The 14,275-nt window shown below is 33.4% G+C and overlaps 3 protein-coding genes and 1 pseudogene across 3 annotated transcripts; 3 read left to right on the plus strand and 1 right to left on the minus strand.

The window, feature by feature from the left end:
* Positions 1 to 177: 177 nt before the first annotated feature.
* On the plus strand, positions 178 to 2,026 carry LOC113857213. The gene is made up of 5 exons (XM_027489011.1): positions 178 to 259; positions 358 to 490; positions 806 to 909; positions 987 to 1,131; positions 1,265 to 2,026. Exons 1-5 carry the CDS (start codon positions 219 to 221, stop codon positions 2,024 to 2,026), a joined length of 1,185 nt encoding a protein of 394 aa, XP_027344812.1. The 5' UTR covers positions 178 to 218.
* An 871-nt stretch (positions 2,027 to 2,897) lies between these two features.
* On the plus strand, positions 2,898 to 5,701 carry LOC113857181 (nitrate regulatory gene2 protein-like). Its single transcript, XM_027488965.1, has 4 exons — positions 2,898 to 3,765; positions 3,864 to 4,039; positions 4,477 to 4,700; positions 4,889 to 5,701. Exons 1-4 carry the CDS (start codon positions 3,039 to 3,041, stop codon positions 5,658 to 5,660), a joined length of 1,899 nt encoding a protein of 632 aa, XP_027344766.1. The 5' UTR covers positions 2,898 to 3,038; the 3' UTR covers positions 5,661 to 5,701.
* Positions 5,702 to 6,326: 625 nt separating this feature from the next.
* Positions 6,327 to 8,615, minus strand: LOC113857141 (annotated as a pseudogene).
* Positions 8,616 to 9,588: 973 nt separating this feature from the next.
* Positions 9,589 to 11,441, plus strand: LOC113857140. Its single transcript, XM_027488898.1, has 3 exons — positions 9,589 to 10,182; positions 11,116 to 11,187; positions 11,312 to 11,441. Exons 1-3 carry the CDS (start codon positions 9,691 to 9,693, stop codon positions 11,315 to 11,317), a joined length of 570 nt encoding a protein of 189 aa, XP_027344699.1. The 5' UTR covers positions 9,589 to 9,690; the 3' UTR covers positions 11,318 to 11,441.
* The last annotated feature ends 2,834 nt before the right edge of the window (positions 11,442 to 14,275 follow it).

Genomic DNA, 14,275 nt, shown 5'->3' on the forward strand with positions numbered 1-14,275 from the left:
AGTGAGGTTTCAGGTTTTACCTCTTGTGAAGAACTTCTCCTATAACCAATATCTTTCTTTCTTTTCTTTGAGGTATTCTCTGTGCTGATTCTTGGCGTAACTTGATGTTCATTCTCAATTTGCAGTTATATATAAGCAGAACATAACATCTAAGATACCAACCAAAAATCATTTTCCCTTTTCAGCTAACTTGGTTCCTTCAGATTCTCGGAGACAAAATGTTTCGGTGGCTACTGAAGCCAAGGTTCTATTCAAAATGGTACGACACTGACCTCAGCTTTTTCTTTGGAACATGTCTTTTTACTATTATTCTAATGTTGTTTTTTATTTCACTTTCAAAAAATATATATATAAAAGCTTATCGTACGTTAAGACTATAAAGACAAGGCTAGAGATTCGACAGAAGAGGAGGAGAGCAGTGATGAAGTTTATGAAGAGTGACATCGCTGAGCTTCTTAGGAGAGGCCTTGACAATGATGCACATAAAAGGGTAATATTTGGATTGTGGTTTTGAATTTTGTAAATGTTTACTCGTTGTATTAGATGGTTTGCTTGCTAAATCTCTTGTCTTGTTTTTTTGGGTTTAATTTTGGTGTGAATCACATAGTAAATATGAAATAATGTCTACTAGTAATCCTTTCAGATCCTCATATGGGAAGATAGGATAATGTGTACTCTAAATTTGGCATATAAGATGCATGACTTTATAAGAAGATGTAATTTGAGATGCAATCATTTTTTAATGCAAAACTCTTAACATTCTATGCATATGACACGGGGTTGTATGTTGCTTCACTTGAAACAGGCTGAAGGTCTTCTGTCGGAGCAAAATATGTTATCCTGCTATGAGCTCATTGAAAAGTTTATTGGATGCATATCAGATAATCTTGAAGAACTAACAAAGCAGAAGTAGGTTCTGTTTTTATTTACTACTACAAGGCATTAACAATAGTGTATGCTGACAATCTTTGAACCTTGTTAAATAGGGATTGCCCTGATGAATGCAAGGAAGCTGTACCTTCATTGATGTATGCTGCAGCAAGATTAGCTGATCTGCCAGAATTGCGTGACCTCAGAACTTTATTTACCGAGAAATTTGGGAATGATCTTGAACCTTATATAAATGAAGAGGTAAGCCAAAGACTCCACTCTAATAGCACATATTTATGCATAAATTAAAAATCTTGTTGATCATAAAGATAAATTATTTTCTTCAGGACATCTTTTGTTTTCAAAGCTAACTTAAATAATTGCTTTTCCTCAGTTTGTTGAGAAGTTAAGGGGAAATCCGCCAACAAGCGAAATGAAGAATCAATTATTATATGATATAGCACAAGAGTTCTCTCTAGAGTGGGATTTCAATGATGACTCATGGATACACCAAAGCAATAGTGATGATGAAACCAGCACAGGCATGTCATTTTCATCCCATGATGGCCAAAAGGGTAGTTCTAGTTCATTGGGAAGCGTATCTGAGGATGAAGTAGAAACTAATAGGCCAATTTCCTATTCGCTCATTCCACCCCCTTACCTCAAAAAAAATACTAACAAAGGTGAAAAAGTTTCAAAGAAAACAACATATTCTGAGGCTCAACCGAAAATGGAATCAAACCAGAATCTTCATGACCCGGTTGTTAAAAATAAGACAACACCCAGATCAGTAAGAAGGAGACCTATCAAATCTGTACCTGACCAAGACAGTGTTTCTGGTTCTAAAATTCATGATGCTGCAAAACTAGATTCTGGTGGAATGAAATTGGGCAAAGAAAAAGCTTCTATTTCTCGACAACCAGAAGATGACACTGGGCAAAACACAAGTTATACAACAATATCACATGTCAGAGGAACATCTCTTCCTAATGAACCCACTAATGCAGTGGAAACATCAAAAGGGCATGTACGAACAATTTCCTTAGAAACAGGAATGCGGGTTGGCGCGAGGCATGTACATCCTAATCTACCCGATTATGATGATTTAGTAGCTTTTCTTTTAGCTCTCAGAAAGAGTAAGAAACAAGTTGACTAGCACCAAAACTTTCTCGTTCTCATTATTCATTGGTTATTCTTTTATGTAAACAATTGACAAATTTCATGTTATCTAGGATATTTTTATGTCCTGTTTCAGCATTCTTAGATTCATCATTCTTGTCCATTTCCCTGTATGTGAAGTTTAGGATTTAAATCACATTGTTGTAAATGTAAAGTTGTAATATGAATGTCAGATTATAGGATATATATAATAACTAAGAACTTCGTTTCTTCGTAACTGCTTTTCATTTTTCATTAGGATATATAATAATAGCTAAGCTAAGTGTCAGCTTTCATGCATTCATGAAGTAGAATAGAATAAAGTTGTTTCAATTCAATTATGCTTAATATAATTTCAATTCCTCCTAGTCAATCATCTTAGTGATTAAATAAAAATAATTAATAAATTTTATATTTTCAATATATTAAAAATCATTTTTTATCTTATTAAACATTAAGATATAACAAATCTTATTTTTTATCATTACAACTGCAAATACTTTAGTCGTCCTTTCTAATGTGATTATTATTATTTTGGTCAACTAATATGACTATTTATTTAAATCGAAAATCAAAGTCCATTAAAAAGTTGAGTCCATGGGCTGCTCATGCTTCCAACCAAGGAAACAATTTTGCTGGCACTGTGTTATAGCCCAACAGGCCCAAGTCATAGGTTAATGCTGGAAAACGGCGTCGTTTAGTTGCCTTAAGTGGCAAGTTGTTGGGCAGATAAAAGCAAGCAAGGAAGCATTACTTTGGTACTCCAAAAAAGTGAGATTCTGAGTCCAACTTAGTAAGTGAAATCAATGGCGTGTTCTAGGCTCGACGCCGCCATCAGCTTCCAGAATGTTCCAAAGAAAACGCCGTCGTTTAGTTCCCTTAACGGGGAAGTTGTTGGGGGCTACACTGTCCCAGCGTTCAACTTTACAGCTCCACAAAAAAAAAAAAAAAAAAACGAAACCGAGTCACTTCTTCTTCTTCTTCTTCTTGACGATCATTGATTAAGTAAAATGGGTTGTTCCCAATCGAAGATGGAGAACGAAGAAACAGTGGCACGTTGCAAGGACCGCAAACAGTGCATGAAGCATGCAGTTTCGTTACGTAACGCATTCGCCGCCGCACACTCCTCCTACGCCACCTACCTCAAGAACACCGGCGCCGCCCTCGTCGACTTTGCTCAGGGAGAGCTCCGAAACCCTCACTTTCCTCTACCTTCCTCTTCCGCAGCCGCCTTCGAAATTCCCCTCCCTCCTCCTCCGCTCCCGGATTTCCCCGCCCCTCTCCGCCGCTCCGCCACCATGCCTGAGATCAAGCCCATCGCCTCCGAATCCGGCCCTGTCGGAACCATAATCGAAGAGGAAGAGGAAGAAGGAGACGAGGTTGGGTCTGCTCCGTCGGATAATCCCATGCAACAGCACGCTGCTTTTGAGTATTTGTTCCCGTCGTCGGAGAAGAACGGTGCTTTGAGGGATGCAGACGTTGAACGACGTCGTTTGAATAAGGAGGTGGAGGTTCAGAGGAAGGTAGCAGAAAACTCTGAGGACATTGTGAGAAACGAGGGTGCTGTGACGTCATCATCGGGGAAGGGATTGAAAGGGAAACAGAGTGTGAATCTTCTTCAGATATTTGCTGATTTGGACGATCATTTTCTTAAGGCTTCAGAGAGTGCTCGTGAGGTTTCAAAGATGCTTGAGGCCACGCGTCTCCACTATCATTCCAATTTTGCTGATAACACAGGTAAAGTAATTAATTAATGACCTTTTTTATACATAAAAAAATTAAGTGTATTGATCCTTCAATTTGAATTACTATAATGATACCTTTTGTTTTTGAAGGACACATTGATCATTCTGCGAAGGTGATGCAAGTTATTACATGGAATCGATCCTTTAGAGGGATACCTAATTCGGATGATGCAAAAGATGACTTTGACTCGGAGAAGCATGAAACTCTTGCTACTGTCTTGGACAAGTTGCAAGCATGGGAAAAAAAACTTTATGATGAAGTTAAGGTAAGTTGAGTCCATAAGGACTAGAACTCACATTATTTGTAATTTTCAATAAATAGCCAATGACAGAAAATGTGTTAAAAAGTGTATTAGAATTTCTCTCGTTTTATCTGTGGCATTGAATCAAGTAGCTAGCTACAAAGGGGTCCACATATTTTGTGTTCTGAATTTTTGGATAATCTAAGATATGGTAAGATAATATTTTTGGATATTTCATTGAGGAAAATACTGCCTCGGGCCCTTAAGACACTAGGAATTCAAAATAGAAATGTTTTGTTGGAAGATGCAAAAATACACTCGCTCTCATGTTTTTTAATGCCTTCCAATTTAATTTTTAATAAAAAATTATGATTCATTGATTTCTTAACTAGTCCTTCTACAACACTGGTTAGCTTCATCTATTCTAACAGTTGCTGAGTAGTAGTATTATTGTTGGATAGGCTGCTGAGATAAAGAAATTTGAGTACCAAAGAAAGGTAGCGGCGCTTCACAAGCTCAAGGAAAGAGGAACAAACTCGGAAGCTTTGCAGAAAGCAAAAGCAACCGTTAGTCATTTGCATACGACCTACATTGTGGATATGCAATCCATGGATTCAACTGTCTCTGAGATTAACCATTTACGTGATCAACGGCTGTACCCAAAACTTGTTCAGCTTGTTCAAGGGTGAGCTATTATATTTATAATTGTTTAATAAAGTTTTGATTCTCTAAAAATTTTACATTTTCCCCATTTGGGTGGTTTTATAATTAAGTTTTATAACCTTACTTGGCTGATCTTGTAAACATGGGGACGTGTTTTGCTAGTGAGAAGCTTAATATAAAATAACACTTGGTGGTTTTGTATGAATGCAGGATGGCCACAATGTGGGAAAGGATGCGGGCACACCATGAGCGGCAATCAAGTATTGTGATGTTAATGAGATCGCTGGATATTTCTGAGTCTTGTACTGAAACAAGCGAACAACATCATGATAGAACATACCAGTTACTGATTGTTGTGCAAGAGTGGCAGTCACAGTTTGAGAAGCTAATAAACAATCAAAAGGGATACATAAAGGCCCTAAACAGTTGGTTAAGACTGAATCTTATCCCTATTGAGAGTGATCTCAAGGAAAATATTTCTTCACCACCAAGAGTTAAAAGTCCTCCCATACGAAGCCTTCTCCATGCTTGGCAAGATCAACTAGAAAAACTTCCTGATGAGCTTGCTAGGACAGCCATAGCTAACTTTGCTGCTGTGGTAGATACTATTTTCCACCAGCAAGAAGAAGAGAAGGTTTTAAAGAAAAAATGTGAGGAGACACAAAAGGAGTATTCACGCAAAAGAAAGCAGTTTAATGACTGGGAGCACAAGTATAAGCAAAAGAGAATGCCAGATGAGTTTGATCGAGATAGGCCAGGTGGTAATGATGATTCTGATGAGGTTGTTAAAGAGAAGCAACTTTTGGTTGAATTAATGAAGAAGAGATTGGATGAAGAGGAAGAAGCCTATGCAAAACACTGCCTACAGGTTAGGCAAAAAACTTTGGTGAGTCTAAAAAATCAGTTGCCGGAGCTTTTTAGGGCTATGTCAGATTTTTCTCTTGAATGTTCCAAAATGTACATTGAATTAAGGTCCTTATAACAAAAACTAAGTTCAAGGCAGGACTCCTCATGAGAATGGATTGGAGCATGTAACTTTTACTTTCAGTTTTTGGTCCTTCTGGGTAGGATGCATGTTAAATATTATACTAGTTCTTTATATCTCTTTGGTTGGGGAGAGCCAGGAAAATTATACATGGCGTAAAAGAAAATAAAGTTATCATATAATTGCAAATTTTGGAAGTTTAATGCATTGATGTCCATTATGTATCGTGAAATCCCAATTTTTTACGTTGTCGATGATTTTGCTTTTAGCCTTTCAGCTGCGTATTTGTAGTTGGTGTAAGTATCCTCAAACACAGCCGGCCAAAAGTACTAGGCATCAGAAATGACACAACGAGAGTGTAACACAGTGAAGTGCTGGGTCTAAATTGAAAACGCGTGTCGCAAATAAGGATCAGAAATATTATGCTTGAATTGACGTAGAATCCGCTCAAATTTAAATAAATTTTTACATTAAAGATTACAGCTCTTACGTTAAAGTTTTAACGTGATTTTAGTGAATTTCTAAACACCCATTATATCTTCTAACGCTTACACGTTACAATTGTTTTCAATTGGTATTGAAAATGATTATATACATGGACTGAATTAAGAAGGTTTTTCATACAGATACCATTGGTTATCCAGTGAGTCTACAATTTGATTACATGGGGATGTCGAGCAGAGCAACAGAAAAATTTCGTTCTCCTATCCTGCATTCCATTTTTCAAATTCATCCCCCGTTGGCTTTGGGGGAAGTGCTCTTGTTAGCCTACGCGCTGCATTGAGCAAACAGGAACAACTACTTGATATTGCTGCTATATCTTCTTAAAGATAAATAGGAAAATGATCTATCGATCCAAATATCAAAAGTGTTTAAATTACGTTCAGCTTTTACCATTTTACCTATTTCATTGAAAAGCTCATTGATGTCTTCTGCACTCTTAGCAGACGTTTCCATGTAGAACATTCCATTTTTTTGCGCAAATTGCTCCCCTTGCTGCAGTAATTTAGTTTAGTAAAATAAGTTACATTGAAAAGGATAAGGAAAAGAGAGTAATGGAGAAGTGCAATACGTAACAAAAACTGGGTTCAGAATTCAGAAACAAAAAACTTAGGACTGGATGGCTTGTTAGTAAAAGAATCAGAGTACCCCCAAATAGTTATTATTCTATACATTTAGGAAAATAATTTGCATTTTTATATTTCAAGTAAACGAAAGGAGCCTAGGGGCAGAATGGGAAGATGATCTCAACAATACCTCAGTTTCAACCTCTCTCTTTGGCTCTAAATCAGATTTGTTTGCTACCAACGCCATCACCAACTTTGGACTTCCTACAAACAGTAGTTACAATTTTACTATTCCAAGACAAGAATTAAACGCTTGAATATGAACTTCCTGTTATTTATCAAAATGAGGAGGACAAAGGGGTGCGAAAAGGATGGAGGTTTCACGTGGAAATATAGTAAAATGCATCAAGTCAAAATGTTTGTAACCGCTGAGATCAGTAGACGGTTATGAAAATTGTGATGAAAGAAAGATACAAAGCATGCAATTCATGAAGAAACCATGGCTCTGCTTAGAGCAAACTATTTCCTGTACTCAATACCATGTCTTTGCAACTCTTGAACCCATTTTTGGGCCCTATCAAATGTATTCTGAAAAAGAAAAAAAAAGATAAAATAACTACAATTAGAAAAGTTTTTAAGATTCATGTGAATGAAAGAAATGAGAATTTGTTCCTAAATATGGATCTAATGAAGTAGCTTTTATTATTTTCCTTCTCGTAAGTGAGGTTACCAACAGAATTGAAGAACGAGTACATCAAGCATGAAATCACATTTTCCCCCGACAATTATTATGGCCTGTAGACGATCTTACAAGTTTAACATACTTGTAATATGCAGAAAATAATTTTTTTCTTAATTATATTTTCTTAGAGGCAAAAGTTCTTATTACTCTGTTATATCACAGGATTTAACAGCGCATAATATTGATATTTCTCTAGAGCTTTTTTGAAGTTGACCTGGAATGGCGGGGCAAACGTCATTTGGGTCACTATTTGGTTCTTTTAACACAAATGGTCCTTTAACTTTAAGATAGATAATGATCGTAAACAATATTTAATTAGAATCCAAGTTTTGTATAATATAGACAATAGAGACTTCTCATAACACAGGAATTGCCAAATATTTTTGAATTTAACAAACTGAAAACTTACAAAGCTTGAGATGTCATATACAACAATTGCTGCTGCTGCACCACGGTAGTACATTGGAGCCAAACTATGGTATCTCTCTTGTCCTGCCGTGTCCCATATGTCGAACTTTACAGTAGCTTCAGATAATGATAATATTTGAGTGAAAAATGCTGCTCCTATGATTGGTTCCTGGATGCAAATTAATGTCAAGGTTCCCAAACTGTACCGGTTGTCATGTTGGTGGTAAACTGATATGAAAGAAGCAAGCAACTTTTGATTGGTGAAATCGAATGGAAGTAAACCTGGTCATGAAAGAATAGGCCTTTTACAAATCTTAATGCCAAACTGGTCTTCCCAGTTCCCACATCCCTAAGAAGCACCTAGAAGAAGTCAAGAGAAGAAAAAGGGTGAAAATTTGGATCAAATATGGTGCTTAAAAGTCCAAATTAAATGTAGCACTCCTATATTAGACAACTAATGAGGAAGGCCAGAGAAGGTGTGCTCTATATATCTGTGAACCTGTTATTTGTAATGGACAGGTAAAATGTTTAAATAACAAGAAATATAATGCCTTTTTGCATAAGTATTCATGTGAATATAATAATCATTTCAGGGCTAGGATTTAGGAATACATGGAAGGGGAAGAACAGGAGTATAGTTGACAAAAAAAATGACTGAAAACCTGCGGTATAAGGTAAGACAGTACCCACCAGTTTGGCTTAGATGATCCTATTCCCTGTCCAATACCTTGCCATACCGCTTGGTTGGACAAAGTTGTAAATGCTACACAAAAAGGAAGAGAATTTTACGAAGGAGAGTGTTATAGATCAAAGAAACTACTAACCAAATTCTTCATTGGAAACTACACGCGGAAGGAGGATAGAGACTGGTAGTTCTGTTGAGCGTTGACTGTTAGTTTGTCCAATTTTTATAGGTTTTTCCAATTTAAATAACCATCGATAGTGTTCCTATTAATCTCTATTCTTCCGGGATGATCTCCATCAAGTAACTATTAGATTTTATTAAGGGCCCCACAAACTGCAAACATTGCTAACTCGAGGGCTGAAGCATGTCATGGTCATGGCTCTAGCTAAAGCAGCAAATCTTTCTCATCCAGTGTGCATTATGCAGCTCATAACATTTATTTGAATTAATTTAATGTTTTTTATATTTAATTACAGTAGTTTATCTAATAGCGTCTGAGTGCGTCAGAGTCAGGTTAAAAGTCCTGATTATAAAAACAATAGAATTTCCAATTAGGTACTGCAATTCCATCGCTTTTAGCAGTATGATTAAAATTTATAATCTTAAACTCAAGAATATTGCTTTAAGATGTAAAATAAAATGCTGTGAAACGGCAAAATCTGTTCTAAGTGGCACTTTAAGCATAAGAAAAGTCGAGAGAACACTAGGATCGTACTTTTTTGTTGTTAGTTAAAATGTATTGAGAATTACAAAATTAATCGTTAAATTAAATAAAATAAAATTAAGAGTGAAACTCCCGTTATTTTCGTGTTTTATAAATAAATCTAAGCCTACAGTGTTTCTCTAGGCAAATTTTACCCGGAAACGAACACTGGATACGCACAGGGCATACAAAATAGGAAGCTCGACCACAATTTCGCGCACCAAAACAAAGAAACACAGAAACAGGCATTCAAACAAAACCAGAAAAGCCCTTCCTCTACGCCCTGGTATACACGTACAACACAAAGCATTACCAATGTTGATGAAAGAAAACCATAACAAAGCATTATATTATAACCACAAAACAAAGCCAAACTCACCTCAGCAATCAACCATAGTTCGTGATTGCTTCTTTAAAAATCCATGGCGAAGGCAAAACATATCGGAAGCTACGTCGTTTTACCGCGGTATTGCTGCTTGAAGTGGACGGTGGCTCTGGCAGTGTGTCTGGCGTGCGCGTACATGGTGTGGCCATCGGATCCAGAGCTGAAGATCGAACGGCTGACGGTGAAGCGGGTGAAGTTGCATCCATTACCGCCGATCGGTGCTGACGTAATGATGTCGGTGACGGTTAGAGTGCGGAACCGTGCTGTTTACTGGTTGGAGCTGAGAGAGGTTGATGTGGGAATAAGGTACAGAGGGAAGAAGCTTGGTCACGTGGAGTCTGAGGGTTGGCACGTGAGAGGGTGGGGATTCTCCCACGTGGATGGTGACTTGGAGTTTAGTGGGCTTCCCGCGTCTGAAGTGGCCCATTTGTTGGAGGATCTCGCAAAGGGTAGGGTTTACTTTCACACCGTTACGGAGGTCACTGGCCAACTTGGCTTTTTCTTATTTCATTTTCCTCTTACTTTCAAGGTATTCTTCATCACTTTTTTTATTTTTAAATATTAATATCACATCCTTCATTTTCTTTTTAATTAATTGTGATTGATATTTTAGAAAAAATTACTCTTCATTTTTTTAAATTTCTATTGATTGTATTTATGCAAAAAAATTGATTTTAAAATAATAAATAATTTGAAAAAATATTTAATTAAAAACATGTCTTTATAAACTCATGGGCAAGGTTAGATAGAATATCTTTGTAGGATTGTTCTTGTAAAAGAGAGTCTATGTAACTAGTGTAACTCTTGGCAAAAAAATCTTGATGTTCTTTTTAATTCAAAAATATTTTAAAAAATTATCTATAGAAGTGTCTACACATAAATAAAGAAGATTTATAAATATGATAATTAATATAATTTGATAGAGAGAAAATAAATAATGAAATACTATTTAAACGCTTATAGATTAGGCTTTTTTATATATATGATATTTAACAATAATATACAAAAATATGAGATTTAAAAAAAATTTAAAAATCATCAATAGAGATTTTTTAATAAAATTATTAATTTCTAAAATTAAAATTTTTATATAAAATTAGCTACTTCTATGGAATTCAAAAACTGAGAATAACACATTTTAAATTAATTAACTTTATTCAAAAATCGCCATGAGTTTCTATATTTTGTATTTATTTATTTTTTTGCAAAATATCCATATAGATTTAATTTTTAAATTTGTTCACTTTCATAATTTATTTATTTTATTAAAAATGAACTTATAGTGGTGCTTGGTCACTAATACCAAAAGTTTTGAGCTAAAAATTGGAGAAACCAAATGCATGTAAAACTTTCACACTGAGGAGTTGAAACCTAAGATCTTCATTTGGAGAACTTGCACACTGCAATCTGCACCTGATACATTAAATTTGTTGATGCTTTCTGTCTCTTGATATCCCAACAGGTAATACTGTCATGTGAGATTTTGATCAATACAAAAAACCGTTCAATTGTTAGTCAACACTGTCTTCATAAGGTAAGCTTACACTGTAATAGAATTTGCCTTAGTGGGGTCTGTGGATATATTATTGTCTTTGCTTTTTCAATGAATCACCTTCTCTTGTACTCACTCTGCTTATGATTTCAATTATGAACTGAAGGATTAACCACAAACGCTCTCTAACCATGAGGTGAAGACTCCAAAGATGTTAGTCTTCCTCAATATGTATACATGCATGTATAACGTAATTCAAATTCGGATGGATCAATGTAAAGCGCCACGGTTTCTAAGATAATGTTAGTAGCTGTTACCACAATTGCAATTTGCAATGATTGTATTTTATGATCTTTGTTGTAACAGTGGCTAAAAATTCCATCATGGAAATAGTCAGTTTAGTTGAAAAAATCATTCAAAATTGAGATTAGAGGCTAAGTTGAAATAATCTCATACCATAAATATTTGTTGTTTTTATTTTTTATTTTATTAATAAGCATAATAATGCTATCGTATAATAATTCCAATTTGTATTATTTTCACTTTTTACTTTCTGTTTTGTTATTTACACAAATAACTTTTCTCGTTAAGTCTGAAATCTCATAAAATTCTCGTCACCACATTCTTTGTTCTTTTTCTTTTCCAAATTAATGGCCCATTAAACTTTTTGAGGGGCACTCTTTTCTTTTTTTTACTTTTTGGCAATAATCCTTTCCAAATAGTCCTATTAGCTTTCCTTTGAGTAAAGGTGGTCAAGGCCAAGGAAGCAGCATGCATGGAGTGCCGGGGTGGTGATTCATGAGATAGATCAATCTTGTTTTCGATCAAAATTGTAACAAAATGTTATTCCATTCAGTATAATTTTCTTCACATCTAGGATTTGATTAGCAATGCTGAATAGGAATGGCAACGGGTAAAGTACCCAATGGACACCCGCAAAATTTACCCACAATAGGTAGGGTATTTACCCGCTTTATGGGTACGGGTATGAGTGTGGGTAAAAATCTGCAAATTTTAACGGAGATGGGTGCGAGGATGGGTATCTAAGTACCCACCTCGCCTCATACCCGCATATATATATATATATATATATATATATGTATGTTTGAATTTTGCTCTACAATTATGCATTGAATTTTTGTATTATTATATTACATGTGAAGTTATAAAAGATTAATATAAAAATATATTTAATAATAAAGTAAACTAAAAAATTTATTTACTATTTTATATTATTTAATTATTATATAGTTGATATGAGATTGATTTTTTAAAAAAAATATTATTTATATATGACACACATAAATAATTTTTTATATTATTTAATTATTATATAGTTGATATGAGATTGATTTTTTTTTAAATATTATTTATATATGACACACATAAAATTTTTTTTACACAAATATTTTTGTTAATAAAATCATATTCATATTTAAATCATAAAGTAAATGACAAATAATAAACACATTGTAAATATTTTATAAATTTTACAATCACCTACTATTATCATAAATTTATTATTTATTGATAATATTTAAATTTTATTTTTATATTTTAATTTAAAATAATATTTTCTATGTAACATATGTATAATAAGCACAACTATAATCTATTGAATCTAAATAATATTATTTTTACTATTTATTTATGTTCAAAGAAATTTTAAATAAAATATAAAATATAAAAAATTATTGTTAATTTTTATTTGTTAATTTCTTCTTCATATAAAAAAGTATAATTTGTTTATATACACATATATTTCTTTATTATAAAATTTTATGGTGACCATTTATCTTTTATTCAAATTTTTTTTTTTAAAATTTATATACATTAAATAAATATTTAATTCATTAAAATAATTTTTTAAAAATTTATATTTTTGGCAAAATACTCTATGTATTATTTTTACTATTTATTTATGTTCAAAGAAATTTTTAAAAAAATATAAAATATAAAAATTATTGTTAATTTTTATTTGTTAATTTCTTCTTCATATAAAAAAGTATAATTTGTTTATATACACATATATTTCTTTATTATAAAATTTTATGGTGACCATTTATCTTTTATTCAAATTTTTTCTTTTAAAATTTATATACATTAAATAAATATTTAATTCATTAAAATAATTTTTTAAAAATTTATATTTTTGGCAAAATACTCTATGTAGTATATGAGTTTAAAATACTATTATTAATATATATATATATATATACATTAATTATATTATATTATTTTAATTAAATCTATTATTTTTCTTACAATTTCAAATTTAAAAGTCAAAAAAAATATTTTATATATCCACTTTTCTTTGTTAGTACTTGAACTGACCCTAACTTTATTCTTATTCTCAATGTTTGTCTCATTAAAACATAACAACTATGAAACGTTATTCATTAGAGTTAGTTGTCAATGTCGCCACAAGATGTCACCAAGTGATCCCACTTCCCACACGAAAGGTCACCCATTGTGCAGATCTATTTCACTGTCGTTTTGACGTTGCTGATTGATCGAATCTCACACAAGATAGGGTTATCGCCAACAAATAACTTCTGCATTTAGTTTCGCTTATTATTTCTAAGAATTTTAGTTTAGAAAATTATTATATTAAGATACATTTAGCACTTGTGATATTTGAATATTTGCTTTTTCATCTATGATTGTACCTTATTCGACAACTACATATTAAATTTTTATATTATTATACTATTTATATGAAATTATATAAACATATTTTTCTTTATAAATATTTTTTTCTCAAACAAGCGCGGGTAATGGATAAAAGATGGGTATGCGGGTACCCAGAGGGTACGGGTACGGGGATTAATGTTCATACCCACGCGGGTATGGGGCTGGGTACGGATATTTTTTTAAAATGCGGGTATGGGGATGGGTACTATAGTACCCTACCCATTGCCATCCCTAATGCTGAAAAGAAAAAGGGGAAATTGAAAATAAAATTATTGAAAATGTGAATGTAGAAAATAAGGACAAGTTTGGTTTTAAAATATGTTTTTTTATACATAATAATAAAAAACATAATTTCAGTTTTGTTTATTTTCTATTCTAAAGTCTTGTGTAAGAAATTGGGGAAACATCATATATCTTGTTCAGTTTTCACTATTCC

Source organism: Abrus precatorius, unplaced genomic scaffold (assembly GCF_003935025.1).
Source record: "Abrus precatorius isolate BTA unplaced genomic scaffold, Abrus_2018 Scaffold153, whole genome shotgun sequence".
In the NCBI taxonomy this organism is placed as follows: domain Eukaryota; kingdom Viridiplantae; phylum Streptophyta; class Magnoliopsida; order Fabales; family Fabaceae; genus Abrus; species Abrus precatorius.

Coding starts and splice junctions, on each gene's coding strand:
- LOC113857213 (XM_027489011.1), top strand. CDS start 219: ATGTTTCGGTGGCTACTGAAGCCAAGGTTCTATTCAAAATG. Junction 260..357: donor CCAAGGTTCTATTCAAAATG/GTACGACACTGA, acceptor TATATATAAAAG/CTTATCGTACGTTAAGACTA. Junction 1,132..1,264: donor AACCTTATATAAATGAAGAG/GTAAGCCAAAGA, acceptor GCTTTTCCTCAG/TTTGTTGAGAAGTTAAGGGG.
- LOC113857181 (XM_027488965.1), top strand. CDS start 3,039: ATGGGTTGTTCCCAATCGAAGATGGAGAACGAAGAAACAGTGGCACGT. Junction 3,766..3,863: donor CAATTTTGCTGATAACACAG/GTAAAGTAATTA, acceptor TTGTTTTTGAAG/GACACATTGATCATTCTGCG. Junction 4,040..4,476: donor AACTTTATGATGAAGTTAAG/GTAAGTTGAGTC, acceptor ATTGTTGGATAG/GCTGCTGAGATAAAGAAATT.
- LOC113857140 (XM_027488898.1), top strand. CDS start 9,691: ATGGCGAAGGCAAAACATATCGGAAGCTACGTCGTTTTACCGCGGTAT. Junction 10,183..11,115: donor ATTTTCCTCTTACTTTCAAG/GTATTCTTCATC, acceptor ATATCCCAACAG/GTAATACTGTCATGTGAGAT.